This window comes from Microtus oregoni, unplaced genomic scaffold (assembly GCF_018167655.1).
Source record: "Microtus oregoni isolate MIOR12 unplaced genomic scaffold, Mior012 000007F_ref0000211, whole genome shotgun sequence".
Classification (NCBI taxonomy): Eukaryota; Metazoa; Chordata; class Mammalia; order Rodentia; family Cricetidae; genus Microtus; species Microtus oregoni.
This window is the reverse complement of record NW_024543066.1, coordinates 11,170,687-11,194,204: the sequence shown is the minus strand read 5'-3', so window position 1 is coordinate 11,194,204 and position 23,518 is coordinate 11,170,687. Positions and strand designations below refer to the sequence as shown.

The 23,518-nt window shown below is 47.2% G+C and overlaps 1 protein-coding gene across 2 annotated transcripts in view; it reads left to right on the top strand.

Annotated features, from left to right (window-relative positions):
* Lrrc20 (leucine rich repeat containing 20) overlaps positions 1–17,642 on the top strand; it is a 95,473-nt gene extending 77,831 nt beyond the window's left edge. For both annotated transcript variants that reach the window (XM_041655235.1, XM_041655236.1), the window contains exon 5: positions 15,393–17,642. In XM_041655235.1, the coding sequence (XP_041511169.1) occupies positions 15,393–15,547 (155 nt within the window). In that variant the 3' untranslated portion in view covers positions 15,548–17,642. The remainder of the gene's footprint in view (positions 1–15,392) is intronic.
* The last annotated feature ends 5,876 nt before the right edge of the window (positions 17,643–23,518 follow it).

Sequence of the window (23,518 nt, the reverse complement as noted above, 5' to 3'; positions counted from 1 at the left end):
AGGCCTCCAATTAGAGGCCAGTTGTGCCAAGGGAGGGAGTGGCAGACACTAGAGAGGCAGAAATTGTCGCTCTTTCTGAGGCCCTCCCTCAGAGTTTCTGAACCAGAGCCCTGGAGGGTTGGGGCTGCCAGATCAGAGTGAAACTAGCCTACAATTTGGGTTCATCATCCCCTTGTCACCAGAGGCCGGCTGTTATTTCTAAGGAGAACTGTTGTGATCAGACTTGATTGCATGTCAGACCTGAGTACAAAGAAATCTTGAAGGAAAGGCAGTGTGACTAGTGGCCTTCCGCAATTGCCCGATTATCGCACCAGCCTCTGGTGAGGAGGGGAGGAGAAAAGCCCGGCCTTTTCTGTTTTTCTTCCTTTCTAGCTGATAGTTCTGACAGGTTGTGTATGTGTGTGTGTAGGAGGCTGTTCTAGGTTTGTTATGGAATCTTAAAACACTGCAGGCTCCTTCCCGTGGCTACCACACACCTCTCAGTGGCTCTCTCCTCCCTAGAAAACAGTTTATGGTCCTCTTAATATCCCCGTGACCCCACCCAACAGACTCTGGGGTAGATGAGATATTTCAAAACCAGGTGCAGTGGCATGTGGCATATTCCTGCAACCTCCACCTTTGAGAAACGGAAGCCTTAGGGAGTTTCTGATTATTCTCAGCTACTCAGTAAGCCTGAGGCAAACGTGAGCTACCTGAGACCTCCTCAGAATACACACAGGTACTGGAGAAATGGCACAGTCAGGAAAGTGGTTCCCTTGCATGCATGGGAACCTGAGTTCAGATCCACAGCACCCATCTAAAGAGCCACGCATGGCTATCCTGGTTTGTTTTCTCTTGCTGTGATAAACACCATGACCAGAAGCTATCTGGGGAGGAAAAGATTTGTTTTAGCTTACAAGTTACATTCCATTGTGAAGGGAAGCCATGACAGGGTTCATAGGAGGAGTCTGAAGCAGAAACCAAGGAGCAAACAGTCCAGGCCCACCTGCCTAGGAATGGTGCCTCCCACAGTGGGCCGGACCCTCCTTCATCAACCATCACTCAAGGAGATGCTCCACAAAGATGGCCCTCTTTCCAGGTGGGTCAAGTTGACAGCCAACATTAGCTGTCACATGGTCTGAGGAAGCAGAGACAGGCACCCTAAGACTCACTGGCCAGCCTGCCTAGCTAAATGAGGGACTTTTCAGGTTCAGTGAGAGACCCTGTCTCTAAACGTGAGGTGAGAGCCACAGAGCAAGACATCTGATGTTAATCTCTGGCTTCTCCATGCATGTGCATGCACACACATACATGAAGACATGCACACCACAGGTCTGGTGGTATGCAATCTCCTGAGCAAGGCTTAAGCAAGAGGATCGTGTTTCCAAGGCCAGCTTGGGTATGCTCTATGGGCCTGTGTGAGGCTGACTGGAAGGTGGGGTCTCAAGCCCTGGTCTCTTCAGTAGCAGGGTTAGAACATCACACATAGCCTCCCAAATCCCTCAATATGAGGGATTGACTGAGGCCAGCTCTGTGCTTATCCCAGAAGGCAGGGACTATTCTATTCCCGTTGGCTTCCTGCCCAGAGCACTAGTAAGGTGGGAGAGGCTTAGTTACTCCGTTCTCTGGCTTCCATCCAGCCACTAGCGCAGTCTGAGGAACACGAGTGCGGCCCAGATGCAGCCGTGTTCCAGACACCATTCCGTGGCCCTGCTGGGTCATCTGAGTTCATCTGCTCGTCTGTGGCGTTTTGTGTGGGATGTGAAGCTAGGCTCTACATCCTTCATCTTAGTTGGTTTGGTTTCTAGGCATCAAGAGCTTCTATGATGCTCAAATGTGAAGTGAGGCCCCCGCTTCTGGCCAGCCTGGATTCCCAGGAATCTAAAGTCTTTCTGGATGCACTAACCTCTAATTAACTCTGCTGGGAACTCCCCACCCCTCTCCACTTCCCTGGGTCCAGCCTTCTCTTCCTCCTAGCATCCTTTCAGGCCGCGGGGGAGGGGTCACAGAGATGCACATTGCTCAGGGGATGGTGTTTACCATTTTGCCTCTCGGCTGGTCCCACTGCATCAAAAAACTATCAGTCAGTAGTGCTAATGAACCACAAGATGAAGTCAGGCTGACTTCAGGCAACGATGTCTGTAAATTCTGCCCACTTGGGTGCTGCCCTGATTAATCACCCAAACCTCCAATCGATAGCCAGAGTGTAGGGAGGTCCTCAACACTTTGAGGAGCATCAGGGAGGGCGGCAGAGCGTTTGTCCTGATCTGGGTCTTTCTCTGCAAGGTTTGTTAAGTCTTTGATTCCAGTCCCCGCCTAGGACACTGGGCTTTGCAAAAGAAGCTTGTGGACAGTCCCCTTCCGTACACTGGTGGACCATGAGAAATTTAAGAGAGTCTCTCAGGTTTTTGCTTGGTATGTATCCCAGACTCACCTCAAAGTCCTGATCCTCCTCCTGCTGTAGACCTTCCCTTTTTTCTTGACAGAAAGGGTCCCATGTAGCCTAGGATGGCCTGACCAAAGGTACCTTAAACTTCTGATTTTCCTGCTTCCACCTCCAAAATGCTAAAGTTACAGGCGCATACCACTACACCTGAGCTAGTTATGCAATGTTGGGGGTAGACCTTAGGGTGTCCTGCGTGCCAGGTGAGCATTTGTCTGCCGCATCCCTAACCCTGCCGGAGCCTCTCAAATGCTGAAATTATCAGTGTACGCCATCACACCTGGATACTTAAAGACATTTTGCTTTGGCTTCATGAGAGGATTCTGGAACTTTATATCATACATCCTACAGGTTTAGCTGAAGGAAACAGAGCTGCCCAAGAATGCCTCACTAAACCCATAGCTAAATGCATAGCATCTTAGGTGCCAGGATGTGGAGTAGAAGTTGAACGTCTAGCAGAAGCAAGAACAAAGGGTTTGTGCATCCCTACACTAGAGTCTTATGTCAAAAAGTAAAAGGAGGGGCTGCAGAAATGGCTCAGCAGTTAAAAGCATTGGCTGCCCTTGCAGAGGACCCAGGTTTAGTTCCCAGCACCCACATAGTAGCTAACAACCATCTACAACTCCAATTCCAGGATATCTCTGGCCTCTGCAGGCACCTGGTGCACACCTGGTACACAGATCGGCACAAAGCATCTATGCATAAAATTAAGATAAATTTTTTAAGTAAAAGGGAGCAGGGTACAATTGTGCCTGTAATCCCAGCACTTGGAAGGTGATGGCTAAAGGATTAGGAATTCAGGGTCAGCCCTGGCTACAGAGAAAGTTTGGGGCCAGCCTAGGCTACCGAAGACCTGGTTGCAAAACAAAAAACAGGAACCTGGAAGCATACCTCAGTAGTTAAGAGCACTTGCTACTTTTCCTGGAGACCCGAGTTTGGTTCCCAGCACCCACATCATGCTGCTTATAGCTGACAGAAATTCCAGCTCCAGAGGGTCTGATTCCATCTTCTGGCCTCCAAAAGTGCACACACACACACACACTCATGTGGGTGTGCACACTTCTTTAAAAATCTTTGAAATGCCAGTGGTGGCACACGCTTTCAATCCCAGCACTCGGAAGGCAGGAGCACTTGGATCTCTGAGTACAAGGCCAGCCTGGTCTACAGAACTAATTCTAGGACAGCCGGGGCTACACAGAGAAACCCTATCTTGATAAACAGTAACGGGACTGGAGAGATGTCTCAGCAGTTAAGAGTACTGACTGCTCTTCCAGAGGACCCGGGTTCGGTTCCCAGCACCCATATGGCAACTCACAACTGTCTGTAACTCCAAGATCTGACACCCTCACACAGACATACATGCAGGCAAAGCACCAGTGCACATAAAAAATAAAAAAAATTAAAAAAGAAAATCAACAAAAGAAAAACAAAAAAAGTATTTAAAACAACAAAAATGTTGTAAGAGTTTGAAGGGTGACCAAGGGACATGGCAGGAGGTGGTCTTGAGCTAATATTAAGTAGCAGAAGTTTAGGGGTGATTCACAGCCCTAAGAAGAAGTGCAGGCCAAAGTGGCAAGACCTTTTTCTGTTGTTAGTGCTATACTGACACCTGCTCAGACCCAAGGAAGGGCAGTTGACATGGACACATATGGTGTCCTCATCAGAAAGACGCAAGTTACTTCATCTCCTCTCCATCCTGCATCCATCACGGCCTCTCGTCCAGATGCAGGGAGCATAAATGATCTTTCCGAAGCTTCATCCTCAAGCTCTTGGCCGCCTTCTTGGGCTTGTCATCTGCTAGTTAGACTGTTCCGGCTTGTCAGTTCTGCCAGCCTTGACATGGTCTGCGCCTCCATAGCGCCTGCTTCTCGGCTGCTTCTGTCAGTTAATCACTGGAGAGAGAGCCAGCTGCTCTGTGCTTCATCAAGGAGATTCTCGGAGAAAGGCTCAGGCAGTGGAGAGGCCGGCTAGGCTTGGAGGTAGACGTGGGGAAAGCAGGGACCAAGGTATCCAGCCTCTCGCTCGGCCTGGAGTCCCCAGCGATCCTCCCAGGCTGAGCTGCGGCAGGCCTTAGTGCAGCACCCAACAGTCTGGAGCAGTGCCTTCCAGGGACCCCAGCCACCACGCAGACCACTGGTCTTCGTGGCAGACGGACAGAGAAGTCATGAAGTCCAGCATCGAGATGGGTTCTTAGCAACTCCAAGTTCAGTCCCCCTAGAGAAACTGAGGCAGGAGCTGCAGTCGCCAGTGACAGAAGGGGAGGGAAGCGCTGTGACAGTCAGGGTTAAAAGCCTGAGCAGCCCACCCATCATGACTACCTTCAGATATAGAAAGAGCCTGAAAAAACAGGCTAATGTCTTGACCCTGACTCCCTAGGTGGGTGTTAGGGTTAGGGACTGCCCTTCCTGTTTCAGTCACTGGCTCCATGACCTTGGTCACCAAGAGTCTGAGGCTCAATTCCTTTGTCTGCAAAGTGGATCGTTGTGAAGAACCTCCTAGAACAGGGCCTCAAACACCAGTTTCTTTGAAGTCCCTTTCTCTGCTAGGCCCTCTTAGACAAGCTGACAAGCTCCTGTGACAGGCACTTAGAAGCAGCTTTTGCTAAAAAGCATTAACTCCTTGCTCAGGCTCATGGGTCACTCAAAGCAAAACAAAAGCCTGGCATCTATGCCTTTATCTATGTCTGTCGCTTTGACTTTGACTCCTGCCTGACAGGCATGTTAGTCACTCAGGAATGACTGTTGAACACACACACACACACACACACACATACACACATACACACATTCACACACTCAGGCTGAAGGCACAGAGATGAGTCACTGTCTTCCCTTGGATTCCAGGAATAACAAAGACTGGCAGGACAGACCACCATTCTCCAGACGTAGGCACCTCCCAGGAGCCCACCATCTTGCCAGAACTATATTGGTCCCTGTCAACAATGACAGCGGTTGACAGCTTAGTAGTTCATTTGTGAGGCCCCTTGGAAAGAGCGGGACTGTTTAATTATATGCACGCCTCTTGCCCTTTCCCCAGTTCTTCCTTTTCTTAAACCTGAGGTTCCTATCAGTACCCTGAGGATGGATTTTGTGTCTCTTTGTCTCTGGGGAGCACAGGGTCCCTTGTGCATGCGTGCTCTTGCTCGGATGGTTGAAGTGGTTTTAAAGCGGATTAAGGCAATTAGGGCCGCTTCATGGCAGTCTGAGCGAGAAAGCAGGGCTTCCTCTTGGCCCCTTGGCCCCCGTAGCTTTATCCTCCAAGCATGGCCATTGAGCTGAAGGTGAGACTTAAATGGGAAAATGAGAGAGTTCGCTCTGGAACCAAATATGAATGACAGTGGCCTGAGAATGTCAATTCAGATAACCGCAGACTCCAGTATTCCACCGCGGTAATGGTGTGAAGTTTTTATAGTAACAAAATAGAATTGTAATGAATTGCTTTTCAAAGGCATTGGTGGAAACGTTGAGCTGTGTGGGTCTCAGAAAATTGGGAAAAATCTCAGCTATAAGCCTCTGATGCTATCTGATAACTTTCAGCCCTCGGATTGGTAGGAACTAGGGTCTGTCTGGACATTTCTAACGATTGATCTAATTGTCAGGAAGGTGCTGGGTCATATAGAGATGAGCCCGTGAAGAGGGTGAGCCTGACCCAGGATAATTCGCCTCGGAACTCATAGTCTAACCTCTGCACCATCATTGAAGTTCTAATCAGTCATTGTGCCGAAGGTTCTTTTCTGGAACGTGTGTCTCGAAAAATCAATGGTGATTTAAAATTTTAACAGAGAACATTTAGATAAAATCTTTACAGAGTCTGACATGGTAATTATCTCAAACATAAAAATCCTTGTTTTTTTTTTTTATAAATGTTACTAAGAACAGATCAGTAACACCATTTTAAAAATTATTTTGATTTTGTGCATATCTGAGTATATGTCTGTCCAGTATCTGAGTTCAGTGCCCTTGAAGAGCAGAGAGAAGAGAACTAAATTCCCCTGGGACCGCAGTTACAGAGAGTTGTGAGTAGCCATGTAGGTGCTGTGGGACTTGAACCTGGGTCTTCTAGAAGACCATCTGAACCATCTCTCCAGCCCCAGTAACTCCATCTGTGAATGAAAACCTAAGGAACTCTAGAGAAAATGTGGGCATAACACAGATAAAATGTGTTAATAATTTTGGAAAACATTTCTACTTTTTTTTTAAAACGAGCAAATTAACTAGTTAGATTTGCTTAAGTTTTGTGAATTTAGAGGAATTTGAACTAAGTTCATGAGCTGCCTTACTCTTACTAGAGGCCTGCTTTAACCAAAGCTTTTTGGGGGAACTTTTATCATATAGTAAAAGGTGACACAGAAATCAGTGTGCTTGCACACCGGGATAATACGACTGTGATGTTAAGACTCTGTTGTGGGGAGATGAAGAAAGAGATAAGTGGTTAAGAGCACTGGCTGCTCTTCCAGAGGACCTGGGTTCAATTCCCAGCACCCACATGATGTATCACAACCATCTGTAACTCCAGTTGCAGGAGTTCCAGGAGTTCTGGCCTCCTTGGGCACGGCATACATGTAGTGCATATCTATGCAGACAAAACATGCATACTTATTAAATATCTATCAAGAATAAAAGGAGTATATGCTGTTCTTGCAGAGGACCTGGGTTCAATTCCAAGCACAACCACCTGTAATCACAGCTCTAAGGGATATGACAGCCTCTTTTGACCTCCATGGGTGTTCGTGCACACTCTGCAATGCACACACTGCGCGTGCACACACATATACACACATAATTGGTTGCGAGACAGAATTATGCCGTGAAACAGATTTACCCATTTATAAGGAATGTGAACTTAAAATTATAACAGAGTGATACAGATTCAGAGCAACCTGAAGCCTTCTGCTGTTGTTAGTGTAATTTTTTTCCTTGTCAGTGTTTATTTAGTTTTTATTGAAATCATCAGGTCGAGAGAGCCTGATCATTTATGCTGCACAAAGAGACGCCATGGCGTTTTAAAGAGCACAGGCTGGTGTTTCCTTCTCATGGTCTGGAAATCAAATTTGCCTCTGTCCTTTTTCTTTTTAAGATTTAAAAAAAATTATTATCTTTATTATTTTACATGTATGGGTGTTTTTTCTGCATGTATGTGTGTGTTCCATATGCATGCTGGGTGCCCACAGAGGCCAGAAGGGGATCAAACCCAGGTCCTTTGAAAGAGCAGTCAGCAGTCTTAACTGCTAAACCATCTCCAACTCCGAAGATTTATTTGATTTTTAGTTGTGTGTTTGTGGGGTGGTATGCTTGCAGAGATCAGAAAGAGAGCCTTGGTTCCCCCGGAGCGGGAACTGTAGGTGGTTTATGAGCCCCCCCCCCCCCCCCCGCATAGGTGCCAGGAGCCAAACTCCCGGTTGCTCTCACTGCTACGCCATCTCTCCACCTCTTGCCCCAGTTCTTTAGGACATCCCAGAGGTGAGTCTGCAGGGATAAAATGGCCTGTGGCACACTGAAACAAGATCGGTGACCCTCATTCTTAACAAGGTGTTCCTCCTCTCAAAAGGACCACCTGCAGCCAGAGAGATAATGGGTACAGACCCTTGCCACCAACCACAAATGACCTTAGTCATTCCATTTGATCCTTGGACCCCACGTGGTGAAAATAGAGAACCGATGGTGGCAGGCTGTCCTCTGACCTCCACAGGTATGCCATAGTGGGTGTGCGCACGCGCACACATACACACACACACACTCACACGTACACACAGTATGATCATTTCTTTTTTAAGGTCTGCATGGTGCTAGAGCCAACAGTGGAAGGGCAGAAATGCTGGGCCGGCTTCTGAAGGAGAAGATGTCCCATGCTGTTGTCGCAGGGAAATCCTAGGTGACAGATGAATATTGTCAGCACCATGGCCACAGAGAAGGGAGGGAAATAGGCGTGCACAGACCCACGCAGTAATGCTGAGGCTACTTAGTGCTCGCTGTTTAGAACTGGGTCTGAACAGGAAAACAGTAACTCTCTCTCTCTTGTGCGGTAAGCTATAAGCTGCCATGGCCTGAGAACCTCAGTTGCCAGAAGAGGAGGACATCTCTGCTCAGAGCTGTCCCCTAGGGACAGACTCCTGAGGCACATGGGGAAAGTTCCCAGAGGAGGCGGGGTCCCTCGCCCACCCATCAGGGTTCTGGCAAGTGTGAACTGGAGTAGGGAGGCCCTCCACAGACACCAGGGTGGAGGGAGTTGCATAAGGGCCATTCCGTGGTGGGGATAGGCGGGCTGATGAAAGAATTCCTCCCAAGGTCAGAGTAGGAAAAAAAAGCAGGCTTATTTAGTATACTGCAAAGATACCAGAGGGCATGGTGGTGAGGGAACTACTGGCGTGTATGATGGGACACAGTCTCTGTTTCTGTGGAGTCCTCCTTCAGTTAGGGTGAGCCTCTGTGGATGAGGACAGCTCAGACCAATCAGTGTGTGTTTCTGGGTGGTTAGGGGGAGTCACCTGTGTGCAGGTTCCCTGGCCAGTGACTCCTGCCATGCAAATGACGGACAACCTGGACTGGCTCTTGTTTGGTGCTAACAACGGTTAGTTAAACAGGCAGTTTAAGTGAGCAATTTCACACGTAATTTCTTGTCTCCAGCACATAGATGAGGGCAGCTCTGGAGTTGGCTGTAGCTAATCTTGTTTGTCCTGGCCATTCTGTCCAGTCCACTGTTTGGGGTGTCCTTTCTAGGCCAGATTCATGGAGACCTTTGGGCTTTCTGGTCTCCCAGTCAAAGTCTCTCTACAACTGGTCCATCTTTTCTGTTGCTGTTATTTTGGTTTTGGTCTTTAAAGATAGGGTTTCTCTGCATGGCCCTGACTGTCTTGGAACTCACTCTGTAGATCAGGCTGGCCTCAAACGCAAATCCGCCTGCATCTGCCTCCCAAAAGCTGGAATTAAAGGCATGTGCCACCCCACCCTACTGCAGCTGGTCCCTCTTTAATCTTGCAATTAGTTCCTCTTGGCTGTACATCTGAGGGCCAGCACTTGGGGAACGTGTTCCCAAAGAGGCTTTCATCATAGTGTTTGAAATCTATCTCTGTGTTAAAAATCTTTCATTCCCTATCCAGTCGGTGGTAGTAATCATGCTAGTCTCAGATAATTCCCTGCGAGTGGATGGTGGCAGAAGACCCCTTTGCTCCCCTCCCCACTTCTTCAGTTCTTCCTGGTGCTGATAAAAACTCAGCTCTCTCTTTAATGGGCATATCAGATGGGGGATGTCCAGCCTAGTTTGTTGGGACTACAGGAGCCTGGGATTTTACCGTAACCCGCCAGTTACATCTGGGCCTTGATGTCCCTCTGTGCCCCATGGAAAGTTAGTTATCAATGAAATGACTCGATCTCATTAAGTCAAATGCAAGGGGCTTCCTGATTCTTGGTGCGGGGGGGCCTAGGGGTTGTGTTGTCTGCCTGCCTTCTCTCAGTTGCTATCTGAGATGATGAGCCTAAAGAATGAGCCTTTTTTCTTCCCTGCCATTAGCCCTGCAGCCAATACGGGGCTGCAAGGAGCTTTCCAGGGTGCTGCCCAAGAGGAAGTCCAAGGAAAGTGGGTGGGCACTGGCAGATGTCAATCAGTTTGCTTTCCCTCCACTCCTGGGGTTAGGTCTGTTTTACCTGCCTCCTGCGAGAGAGGGTATTTACCCTGTACTCTGTCCTCGCCCTAGTCTGTTAGGGATCACCCTGCCCTTCGACCTGCCGTAGTTTCTGCTTGCCAGACAGTGAGGACACTCTCGCATCTGTCTTGTGGATCTGGGTCCCACTGTGCCAGCTGTACGCCGAAGCCCCCGAATGAGGCCCTGATCTAATGATACCCAGCCCTCCCTCCCTTAGTGGCCGATCGCCCTGAAGTCTAAGAATGGGTGACGCTCCCTTTTCTAACACCTTCCACCTGAAGGTTTGGCCGCCCGCCCCGTGTGTTGCTCCTCTTCTGATTAAGCCCACTCAGCTGAGGAGGGTGGCAGAAGCCAGCTTGGAAGGCTGCCTGGGAGATGGCACAAAGGACACAGGGCCAGTAGCCAATCAGCCTGGCATCCATCATCCATCCCCTGGTTTACTACCTAGCTGAATTTTTGCCTCCCTACCACCCCGCGCCCCCCCCCCCCCGCCCCCTCGTGTAAGTCTTTAGCCTCTCCAGACTTTATTCTACACAGAGGCTAGAGATAATCATGGTATTTAGGACTGGAGAGATAGTTCAGCAACTAAGATTGTTTGGTGTTTGTTTTTTTTTTTTGTTTTTTTTTTTTTTGGTTTTTCGAGACAGGGTTTCTCTGTGGCTTTGGAGCCTGTCCTGGAACTAGCTCTTGTAGACCAGGCTGGCCTCGAACTCCCAGAGATCCGCCTGCCTCTGCCTCCCAAGTGCTGGGATTAAAGGCGTGCACCACCACCGCCTGGCAGCAGCAACTAAGATTGTATAATGCATTTGGAGAAGACGTGGGTTTTGGTTCCCAACTGTCAGTGTTAGGTGACTCACAATACCCTCCGGCTCCAGTTCTAGGGAACCCAAGGCCCTCTTCTAGTCAATGTTCGGGTGGAAGCTTCACCCGAGCCCCTGCCATCCACATATCTAAAGAGTCCAGAATGTTCATCCAAGCCCCCTCCCCCATCTCTCTCCAAACCCTGTGTACCTCAGAAAGCCTGCCAAATGATGGCCCCTCCCTCAGAGATGCTCAAGAGCACTCCCACAGGGTATTTAAAAGGCCTCCCAGAAAACAGACATGTGGTTTTCCGGTCTTGTTTTATCTCCTGTCTGGGAGGCTGGAAAATCATTCAGGAGTGGTTTACTCATTAAACCTAGGTTTTTTCTAATTTGGTTTGATTTGGTCTGGTTTGGATTGCTGCATTGGCGGAGAGGCTTTTCAGGGTGCAGAAACTTTTCTGTTTCCCCAGGGACACATGCACGCGCACACACACACACATACACACACACACACACACACACACACACACGTTCTCCCCAGGCATATGGACATACACACTTGTTCTCCCGAGGCACATATGTGCATACACACGTGTTCTCCTGAGGCACATGGACATACACACGTGTTCTCCCGAGGCACATATGCGCATATACACGTGTTCTCCCGAGGCACATATGTGCATACACACATGTTCTCCCGAGGCACATATGTGCATACACACGTGTTCTCCCGAGGCACATGGACATACACACGTGTTCTCCCGAGGCACATATGCACATATACACGTGTTCTCCCGAGGCAAATATGTGCATATACACGTGTTCTCCCGAGGCACATATGTGCATATACACGTGTTCTCCCGAGGCACATATGTGCATATACACGTGTTCTCCCGAGGCACATATGTGCATACACACGTGTTCTCCCGAGGCACATATGCGCATACACACGTGTTCTCCCCAGAAGTGTACATGAACTCGTACACACAGCATGTGCATAAACAAAACCTTTTAAAAAACAAATGCTACTCAGCTCATTCGGTTATAGAAAATGTTAAGTTAAAAATGTTAATAATCCATGTAGATCATAAATTGGCACGCCCTTGATCCATATTCCCTAACTCCATGGCTCCATTGGTAGAATGATTACCTAGCATGCATCACGCCCGGGGCTCAGTCCCCAGCACTGCATAAACTGGAAGTGATGGAGCAGGTGTGCAATGCCAGCTACTGGGAGGTAGAGACGAGTGATGGAGGAAGGTCATTGGTTAAATAAAAAGAAACTGCTTGGCCCTCATTGGTTAGAAGATAGGTGGGAGGAGTAAACAGAACAGAACACTGGGAGGAAGAGGAAGTGAGCTCAGACTCCACAGCTCTCCTCTCGGGAGCAGACGCCTCAGAGAGACGCCATGCTCCCAGCTCCCAGGCAGACGCACGCAATGAAGCTCCGACCCAGGATGGACATAGGCTAGAATCTTCCCGGTAAGCGCACCTAGGGGGCGCTACACAGATGATTAGAAATGGGCTAAATTAATATGTGAGAATTAGCCTAGAAGAGGCTAGATAGAAATGGGCCAAGCAGTGATTAAATGAATACAGTTTGTGTGTTGTTATTTCGGGCATAAGCTAGCCAGGCAGCCGGGGTGCTGGGGACGCAACCCTGCCGCCCTTATTACTACAGACGAGATGGTCAGAAATCCAGTCATCCTTGGTTACATGGCCTATTCAAGGCCAGCATTCAATATACGAGTCCCTGCATGAAAATAAAAATAGTAACAACTAAAAATACTGTCAATAAAACGAGTCCGCAGAGGTCCTGGAGTCATTGCGCGGAGTCCTACTTTGTTAGGCTGGGCTGGGCTTAACAGCTTTGGAGAGGAGGCCCCTGGGAAGCGCCACAGACATGGAGCCACCTACCTATTCAGTCATGGAGCCTTGGATCACTTTCTCCCACCCCCATGCCTACAGAAGATGCTTTGGAGCCCCATACCCGGCCCCTGCTCTGCTTCTCAAATGTCCTTGAGCTTCAGGCTCCTCTTCTGTGAAGTGGGCAGAGGAGCCCCTGAGCTGCCTCGACTTCCTCAGTTTTGTAAGCTCTGGTACATGCGCAGGGAAAGACCAGCCAGAGCTGTTTTCTTCCTAGCAGTCAGGGCTGCGGGGGAGGGCAGTGGTCTGTGCTTTGGGAGTCTTCACTGTCCACCATCCCTGAAGAACTCCAAGGTTTGTGTTGAGGGAGAACAAGGGACCTTGTTGAAGGTCTAGGGTGTATCTCTGCTATGGTTATGAGGACAGCCAGGCCTGGGCTTCAGTTGAAAGCTTTGGGGAGACAGGCTGATCAGATCTAGAGTCCAGGAACCATCAGAGGCAGCTCTGTACACACCCTGTGATGGAGCCTTTGACTGTGCTGGCCGGCAGCCAATGGCATCCTCAGACTAGCCTTTAGGGACCGATGATCAGCCTATGTGTCCATCTCTGGCAGAGTAGAAGGGAAGATGCAGAGCGGAGCAGAACACGGCCCCCTTGGCTGCAGTTCAAAGCCAGTGATTATGTGTGTGGCGGGCCTTGTAAACGGATCCCACAACAGGATTTAATACATCCCAAAATCTTGGCCACTTGCCAAGCCAAACCATCAGGGCCGGGGGCGGAAGTGCAAGACAGAACACTTGCTAGTAGGCCCCAGTCCCCAACACTACAAGATACAAAAACAAAAGCTGTCAGGAGCCAGGTTGGAGGGGCTCCCGCAAGCCAAATCTGGAACAAATTGAGCAACAGATTAATTAAACACAACAGTCAGGAATCAGTAGAAGCGTCGAAGTCCCTGTTAATAAACAGATGGGCAGCCAAGAAGGGCAGCCTGTGTTAGGCAGTGCGGGGCCGAGCAACTTCAGGCGCTCAGTTTATAGCCATCATAGAAATAGCAAGGCCCATCCGTGGACATCGAGGCCGTGGCAATGGGTGGGAAGTGGTGAGGCGACTCGGTTGCCTGCTCTTAAACTGTGTCCCCACAGAGTGCTTGTTATTTGCAAATGAGGGAGAAAAAATCCCGAAAACAGCAGTAATTATATGGTGGAGGAATCCAGCACCACACTGACAGGGTAATCACAACAGCCTTCAGGACGACTGTGCACCTGCCAGGCGCGCACCACCTGTGCAAGCTTGCAACCGTGGGCCTGTGTTCCCACCGAATGACAGGGCTGAGGAAGGTACGGCGCAGGTGGGGCTAGAAATGATTATGGAGGAAAGCTGGGCTGTCCGTGGGCTTTCTGTTCAGCGTTTTGTTTTTCTTCCGTGTGTGCCTATTTTATCGTGTTTGTATTGTTTTGGTTTTCTTGAGACAGAGTCTGTGTGGTCCTGGCCGTCCTGAAACTCACTCTGTAGACCAGGCTAGACTCAAACTCAACAGAGATCCACCTGCTTCTGCCTCCCCAGTGCTGGGATTAAAGCACTCGCCACCACAGCCAGCATTATTTGGGGGGCTTGTTGATTGACGGTGAGAAGGAGAACACACCATAGCATGCCTGTAACAGTGAGGACTTGGGGCTCTCAGCTCTGTGCTTCCACCGTGCGGGCTCCTCCGTTTGCCAGAGGAGCCATATCACCCGCCACCTCGTGTATTAGAACTCAAGTCGGGTTATCACTTCCTCCTTTTTTTTGACAAAGTGCCCTGGGTGTGTTTGGAGAAAGGTCCTATTACCTTTGGATAAATTGAATGGGTGGTAATTTGAAACCTGATGCCCACATTCTACACATTAGCATTCGGGACCCAGAGCTGTGACAGGAAAGGTTGGCTCTGATTCCTGAGAACACCTAGCCTCTATTTAACCATCCAGGGCACTCCTGCAGGCGTGTGACACAGGGGACATGCTGTGGGGAGGCCTGATGATGTCAGACCTTGAACCAAGGTGGCCGTGAAGGGCTGCTGTCCTGTCCAGGATCTCAGCAGTACTGGTCTACAGGTGGGTGGAAGGAAGCCCGGAACATCCTGGATAGTTCTGCTTTAGGGACTCCTCAAGGGCACATCGCCTCAAGGTTTATGTTCCCATACTGCTTATCTGTTGGTGGATATCAAGCGATTGTGAATAGCTCTCCTGTTCTCTCCACGGAACAGTATTTCAATCTATGTAAGAATAAAATTGCGGCTTATATGGTGATTGTATTTTTTGAGATGCCTGATCTAATTGCCCCCATAACTAACCTGTTGGTTTTGAAACAAGGTCTTGGGTAGCCCAGGCTACCCTCAGACTCACTGTGTAGTAGAGTGATCCTCCAGCCTCTGCTTTCTAAGTGCTGGGATTACAGACACAAGCCTCCATGGCCAGACTAGGTCCTCATTTATTAATGTTTTTCCACATATGGCTGACCCCTCCCTCAGAGATGGGACCCCTGAGCTGAGCCCATACATGGTGGTCCACAAGCAGCAAGCCCATGCCGGCTCTTCGTGCTGCCAAGTCTTCTTGCTCTGTCGTCTTTCCAGGCTGCTCGCTTGCTCGCTCACACTCCTGTAACCTGTCCCCTTTCTCCCCAACAGATGTGCCTGTGGAGAAGCTGGCCACCATGCCAGCTCTGCGCATCATCAACCTGCGCCTCAACCCCCTGAGCGCCGAGGTGCGCGTCATTGCTCCGCCTCTCATCAAGTTTGATATGCTCATGTCTCCAGAGGACGCCCAGGTCCCTCCGCCTTAGGACACACCCCCTGGGCTCACCCAGCAAGGGACGAAGGCTACTGGCCTGCCAACCTGAGAGGAGGGAAGCCCATGGGAGGCCAGGCTTGGGGAGCGGGGTGGGTGGGCCAGACAGCATACAGTGGGAGGGGACGCAACTAAGCCAAGATAAGGTAGCTTAGCACTATAGTGAGCCCTGGTGCCCCAGAGGAAGGAGGCTGGGTGAGTCTAGAGCCTGGGCTCGGGGGCCCCCACAGCTGCTGTGCTGACCTAGGTAGGTTTCTTTCTCTCTCCAAGCTCGGTTACTTGGGAGGAGGAATGGCACTGGAGAGCCTTTCCTGCTTGGGGCCCCTCTGCGGTTCTGCCTCCACACCGTCAGACACCCTCCAGGCTGGTGGATGAGCCTTCTATGGGTGTTTTATGGACCTTATGATCTGCTGTGAGAGCCAGTCACCATCCTGAGAAGAGACCACCTCTGACTCTGTCGCCTTCTGAGGACTGAACACAGCCCTTCTTCTAAAAGATGCCCTTCATGGTGCCGTGTCCTGACCATCAGAGTGCCTGGACTGGTTGGAGCCTGAACTGGAGTTCAGATGCCTGCATCCTATAGTTGGATCCTGTGGCAGGAGTGTCTATGAAGAAACCTATAGACATCTGGCTGGGGTACAGAGGGTCAGCTCCAGGGAGCTGGGAAGACAAGGGAAGGAAGTTCTATGCATGCTTATCTGTCCTTCCCTGGTAATGGCCCGGTAGAGCCAGGCATCATCCCCAGAGCCACAGGAGATGTGGCCCAGAGAAGACAAAACCATCTTCACCTGTGACTTTGACCTGAGGTCCTTGGGTGAACTCCTTCACCATGGCCTTCCTCTGGTAGCAACTTGGTTGCCTTGTCTTGGCCCTGGACCAGCAGCCTCAAGGCTATCACCATAATCACCTGTCATCTCAAAGACCTTTGTCTGTGGCCTGGTGGGTAGCCAGAGAATAGGGTGGCTGTCCCAGTCTTCTCAGAACTGTGGAATTTCCCAGGGGTGGCTGGGCACTTTACCCCCTTGGGGACATCCCTGCCCCCTCTCAATCTCCATGTGTCTACCTCCTCACCTGAGCAATTAGTCCTATCAGCTGCCCTGGCCCTGGCTGCTTTATACCTTTGTGTAGGTCTGTGAAGGTCATAGAGGCCCCAGGGCACAGGTAAGGCTGGGCCACTTTGTCTCCAAGGCTTTACAGTATAGAACTGGCACTGCTGCTCAGAGAAGACACGTGTCCTAGAGTTTGTCTGGGTCCCTGCCCTCTCACAGTGCTCCTGGATCTTGGTAAGGATGGCATGGGGCACTGCTGGTACCACTGAGGGCTGTGTATCCTGAGAGAAACCTCGCTCATTCTGCTCTCATCCCAAGGCCAGCCAAGGGGTGAGTGCAGCCAAGACTGAGTGGCTTCTCCTACCCTGTGTCCCTAAGTTGGGGATTTCACCTTGTTGAAGAAGATAGGGGCTTCTCTGGGGTGTAAAAGGGATCCCATGGTTAGAGCCTGGCAACTCCCAATGTGGACAGACTAACACACTAACACCTGTGTTCTGGAAATGTGGCCTCTGATGGTGTGTATCTGTTAGTCCAGCACTTGGGAGGCCAGGACTGCAAGGTTGTAGGTGTGAGGCCAGCCTGTGTTGCACAACGAGAGCCTGTCTCAACACCACGACAGCAGACAAGGTAAGAGAGAAGAAAAGCAAAGACTGTCTGACGTGGTGGTGCCCACTTGGAATCCCAGCCCTCAGAAAGTGGAAGCAGAAGTGTCAGGAGTTCTAGGCCAGCCTCGGCCAAGAACTGGCGTCTCTGGGCTGTGTGAGATCCCATCTCAGTCAAGTAAAAGGGAAACTAAAATGCAGGTTCTCGGGCCTCACACTGGTTACCTCAGTGGGGTCACAGAGGGCCTGAGTAGCCTGTATAAATAGAGACTGCTTGTTTATTTCCCTGCCATTCAGGCCCAAATGAAGATACGTTAATTACAACACTGTTTAGCTCAGGTTCCTTATTAAGTAACTCTTACATCTTAACCCATTTCTGTTCATCTGTGTATCACCATGAGCCTGTGGCTTACTGGAAAGGGTGTAGCAGGCATCTTTCTCCTTCGGTGACTACAAGGCATCTCTCTGACTCCGCCTACTTCCTATATATATCTCTGTTCCGATTTCCTGCCTGGCTCTATTCTGCCCTGCCATAGGCCCAAAGCAGATTCTTTATTAACCAAAGGTATTCAGAGCATACAGAGGGGAATCCCACATCATGCCTGGGCATATCCCAATACCACACACACACACACTTCCATGAATCTGAGTATATGCTTAGCCTCCCACTAACAGTACTGGAAGGCCCTTAGATCATTTCTCAGTCTTTGCATCACTGGGATGGTCGCTATAGTGATCACCAGATGATGGTTAGGTGTGTCCTGTCATCCCACCCAACCTCTGGTTCATCTTGCATGCCAGTTAGGGTTGCTCCTGGAAGTTGTCTGTGCTGCCTAGACATTATGATCCGGCCTGTCTGGGCAAGCTTAGTCAGAAACCTCCAGATCCAGGCTCAGAGAGTGAGGAAGCCGTTCGCTTCAGTCTGCAATAAAGGATGGATGTGTTAATCTCATCTGCCTGGGTAGTGTTTGGTTTTTCCTTCTCCGTTCTTTCCCAGTGTGAATGTGTGAAATTTGATTCATTCCCCCAGCACAGACTCTGGGGGTCGGGGTCCGGATGTCATCTGCCCACCTTTGAAGGGGGGGCTGGTCCTGGTGGAAAAAGCTTGAGTTACAGAGTTTAGTTCTCCAAGCATCAGCTGCTAGTCATTAGATCAGCTGGGCCTGCCTACCGAGTCCTTCAGGAGTGAGCTGTGAGCTGTGGATGTTCCCTCAGGGAAGGAATTGGGAGAGAAGGCCATTAGATCCAACATCTGAGATGCCAGCCGCTCTCCGAGCCATCTGTATGCAAGTCTGTAGGCTAGGGAGTGTTAACCGAGAGTCTTCCATCGGTATGGCTACAAGGAAGTCATTATCTATGCTGTGTAAAGACTTTGTAGTGAGGCTTTTTTTTGGGGGGGGGAGGTCACCCACACTCCTATAAGCAACTCCTCACCCGGGCTCTGTAAAGGAACTTGAAGGCATAAGTCACAAACAATGCCACACCAGTTTGGAATTATGATTAATAGGGTGGTATTTATTTAAAGGGGAAAAAACTTACAGATCACCGTCCCAGCCCTCTGCGCAACCAGGAAGGGAGTCTAGTCGCTGGCAGAGCAGGAAGTGAAGAGAGAGAGGAGAGGAAGTGGCCGTTTTTTTTAAAGGGAGAGAGACCACGCCCCAATGGGCTGGTATTTCAGCAGCTATAGGTTGGAGGAGCGGGAGGACCTCCCGCAACACCTCCCCCTTTTGTTTAAATAAGAGAGTTCTAAACCTACTATGAAATTATATACAATAAGTACAAATATCCTATTCTAACTAGCTTAGGTCTTGTATAATAAATAACTTGGCCAAGTCATGAGAGAAAGTAACTACATTTATATAGTCTTCAACCCCATCAAAGATCTGAAAAGGGAAATAATGTTACCTGGGTAATTAGGAAGTTCAGTAAAACAACTTCCAAAACATGCAACAAATCACAGAGACAACTAGCTACCTGGGCAATCACCCAAAGTCACGTTAGCAGCTTTGAAGCAACCAACTTTGGCTAAGGCCTAACATAACTGACATACCATTTTCAAAGGCAAGCAACTTTTCAAAACTATCTTACCCTGTCTTGGCAGGATATGACAGTCCTGTTTTATCCATTGATGCACGCTCTGTATCTCTGTCAGTGGTTGAGGTATGGGCATTTCTTTGCCCAAAGGCCAGTTCTGCCAAAAAGAAAGGCTCCAGGTGGAGTGTCTTTGGTGCTCAACATTCTCTCGGGAATAGAGCGGTGTTGCCAGGAGCAATTGTGTCTCAGTACCACAAAACTCTGAGTTAGATTAAAAGCCATTTTCTACAGCTCTTTGAAGAAGTTGAAGATCTATCTATACTGAGTATAATCTCTATATATCTAAAGAACCTGATTAGTCTAATTATAAATGACAAACTTAGATGACTATTAATCTATATAATTCTCAATATCTATCTAACTTAAAGACTAAGAAAATAAACGACTGTGAAACAAATGAGGACAATGACCTCCAAGTATAAACAATGTACAAATATACATTGCAGTAGGTAAATATATATCAATACACAAACATTATATAAGTATCTTAATCAGAGGTAGAAGTGTACACTGCAATATGGTAAATATATACAATATATATATGAATACAATATATGTCAATACATAAAAAATGTTTTAAACAGAGGTAGAAACATACATGCATACAATAGTCAATATAATTTAACTTTGTATCAATATACAAGAATCTATACCAATATATTTGTCTAAAAGCAGTAACTCACAATTACAAATCTATTATCCCATCATCCCTCTTTTTTTTTTTTCAAAATGATCCCTAAGCTTATAAAATTCCTCCCCCAACCCTCAATCATATACTAATTATAATCAACCCCTAAATGATGTCCCTAAACCCAAGGGCAAACTTTACTGGGAGAGGGGACATCGTCCTCTAGAATTACTTCCAGCTGTCATAGGGGCGACGTTCTTTCTGGGGGATCCTGTGAAAGTAAAATGATGGTTAAATTTCAAGATCAATGTCTTTTAAAATTGCCAATAGTCTCTGAATATTTTGTGCAGGCCTGGCCAAAATGTTGTATAAGATGTGCACCATTTCAGCTAACCAAGTTGGAACTGTCTTGTGCAGCTGATACCCAAAGCAGGTCTTGTAGTAGCGCTATCAGTATCATGACGTCATATCAACCAGGTGGAGTTGTTGTTATGGGGCCCCATCTTCTTCCTGGAAACTTCAAATGTCACTTCAGGAAAAACTCATTGTTCATTGTGAAAAACTTAAACATTAATCATATAGACATATATAGACATATATATATATACATATTCACTGAAAGGCATGATAGATATATTCAATGAAAAGTATGATAGATATGAAGAAAAGCAAAGATGTTTTCTAAACTCATATTTCTTTCTGTCCCATATCATGGCTCTTGACATGAGACAGAAACTCTGGGTTTTTCTCTTACTAACAGGCTTGGAATTGGAGAGGGACTGAGCCAGAGTCCAACTTCAAAACCAGCTTTATAAATTTAGAAATATGGTTTAATATATTTTACTTACACAACTCATTCAGTTTTCTTGATATTTCCTATTGGGCAGGTATTTTTCCATCTGTCAGTATCCAAACATCCAGGGTCCCTTGAATTTTTCAAAGATGAGTGTTTTTCTGTGGAGATAAGAACAGAACCCTGCCCCCATTTTATATGTTTTTCTTACCACCTGTATGAATATCATCATTGTGGATGAGTTGTCATTTCTCCTTTCCAAGAGGTTCCTCCTCTTCAAATCGAAACTTTATTAATTTTGATGGTATCCACAATTTTTCTCCTTCTGTGGAAACAAGAGCAAAACCCCTTCCCCAACATAGCACATCTCCTGGCTTCCATTGAGAGGTCAGCACATCTTTGAAATAAATCGGTTGATTTAGTTCAGCAGACTTTTCCATTATCCAATGTCTTTCTGCTGCTGTAGTTCCTTTCTCATTAGCGTTAAGAAAATTCAAGGTTAATAAAGCATTATGTAATCTATTTCTGGGGGTATTTTCGGTCCCTTTCTGTTTGTTCAGCATATCCTTTATAGTACGATTTGATCTTTCTATAACTGCCTGACCTATAGGATTATTTGGTATACCTGTAATGTGTTTTATATTATAATAATCAAAAAAGCGTTTCATTTTCTTAGATACATATGCTGGACCATTATCTGTCTTTATTTGTGCAGGTATACCCATGATGGCCATAACTTCCAATAAATGTGTGATTACTGAATCAGCCTTTTCTGAGCTCAGGGCAGTAGCCCATTGAAAACCTGAATATGTGTCTATGGTATGGTGTACATATTTTAATTTACCAAATTCCATAAAGTGGAACACATCCATCTGCCAGATTTCATTTCTCTTAGTACCCTTTGGGTTACTCCCTGTAGGCAATGGTGTTTGATTATAGAAAGAACAAGTAGGACATCTCTTTATAATGTCCTTAGCTTGTTACCAAGTAATGGAAAATTCTTTCTTTAGGCCTTTACTATTGACATGATGCTTCTTATGAAATTCTGAGGCCTGCAACACACTTCCAATCAATAATTGATCAATCTCAGTGTTGCCTTGGGCTAGAGGACCAGGCAGACCTGTATGGGACCGGATGTGTGTTATATACATCGGACAAAGCCTGTTCCTGATTATGTCTTGTACCTGGATAAACAATGAAGTCAACTCTGTGTCATCTGGTATAAATTCAGTGGTTTCAATATGCAAGATAACTCTTTCTGCATATTGTGAATCTGTAACTATATTAAGAGGTTCTTTAAAATCCCTTAGCACCATAAGAATGGCATATAATTCTGCCTTCTGGACAGAATTATAAGGGCTTTGTTCCACCTTACTCAATTCATTTGACTTGTAATCTGCTTTCCCTGATTTATTTGCATCAGTATACAACGTATGGGCTCCAGTTATTGGAGCATCACGTACAATTCAAGAAGTTCTTTTTATGACGTTAAGTCTACCACTTTTGGGATAGTTGCTATTAATTTCTCCCAAAAAATTAGCACAAGCTCTTTGCCACGGTTCATTGTCTTCCCATAACTTTTTTATTTCTTCAGTAGTAAAAGGCACTATAATTTCTGCTGGGTCTATACCTGCTAGTTGACGAAGTCTCAGCTTACCTTTTATAATTAATTCAGAGACTTTTTCCACATAAGTTTTTAATTTTTTACTTGGTTCATTAGGTATAAATATCCACTCTAAAATAATATCTTCCCTCTGCATTAGAATCCCTGTAGGAGAAATTCTGGAAGGCAATATGACTAGGATGCAGCTAAGATTTGGGTTCACCCTATCCACATGTGCCTCCTGTAATTTTTCCTCAATCATTGTCAGTTCCTTTTCTGCTTCAGCTGTCAGTTTTCTTGGACTATTCAAATCTTTATCACCATCTAAGGTTTTGTTTAAATGAACTATTAGATCAGGTGTTATCCCAACAGCTGGTCGTAGACTGGAAATGTCTCCTAACAATCTTTGGAAGTCATTAAGAGTCTTTAAGCGGTCTCTCCTAATTTGTGCCTTTTGCGTTTTAATTTTCTCTAACCCTAGTCTGTAACCTAGGTAATTAATAGAATTTCCTCTTTGAATCTTTTCAGGGGCAATTTGTAATCCCCACCTAGGCAAGACTTTCTTTACTTCTTCAAACATCCTTTCTAAAGTATCTTTATTTGAATAACAAGATGTCATCCATGTAATGATAAATTATGGACTTGGGGAATTGTTTACGAATTATTTCCAATGGCTTACTTACAAAATATTGGCACAATGTAGGACTATTGAGCATACCCTGTGGGAGGACAGTCCATTGATATCTCCTATTAGGCTGAGAATTATTATAATTAGGCACTGTGAAGGTAAATTTTTCTCTATCCTTTTCTTGTAACGGTATAGTGAAAAAAAATCTTTCAAATCAATAACTATAAGAGACCATCCTTTTGGTAACAGAGAAGGCAAAGGAATTCCAGATTGTAGTGGGCCCATAGGTTGAATTACTTTGTTGACAGCTCTTAGATCTGTCACCATTCTCCATTTACCAGATTTCTTTTTTTACAACAAACACAGAAGAATTCCAAGGGCTGGTTGATTCTTCAATATGGTGAGCATCTAGTTGCTCTTGCACCAGCTGTTCCAATGCCTGAAGTTTATCTTCAGCTAGAGGCCACTGTTTGATCCATATTGGCTTCTCAGTTAGCCATTTTGAAGGTAGTACCTCTAAAGGTTTGGTATTTGCTGTATGTTCTTGTACAGCCTGAATGGCTGGTGAC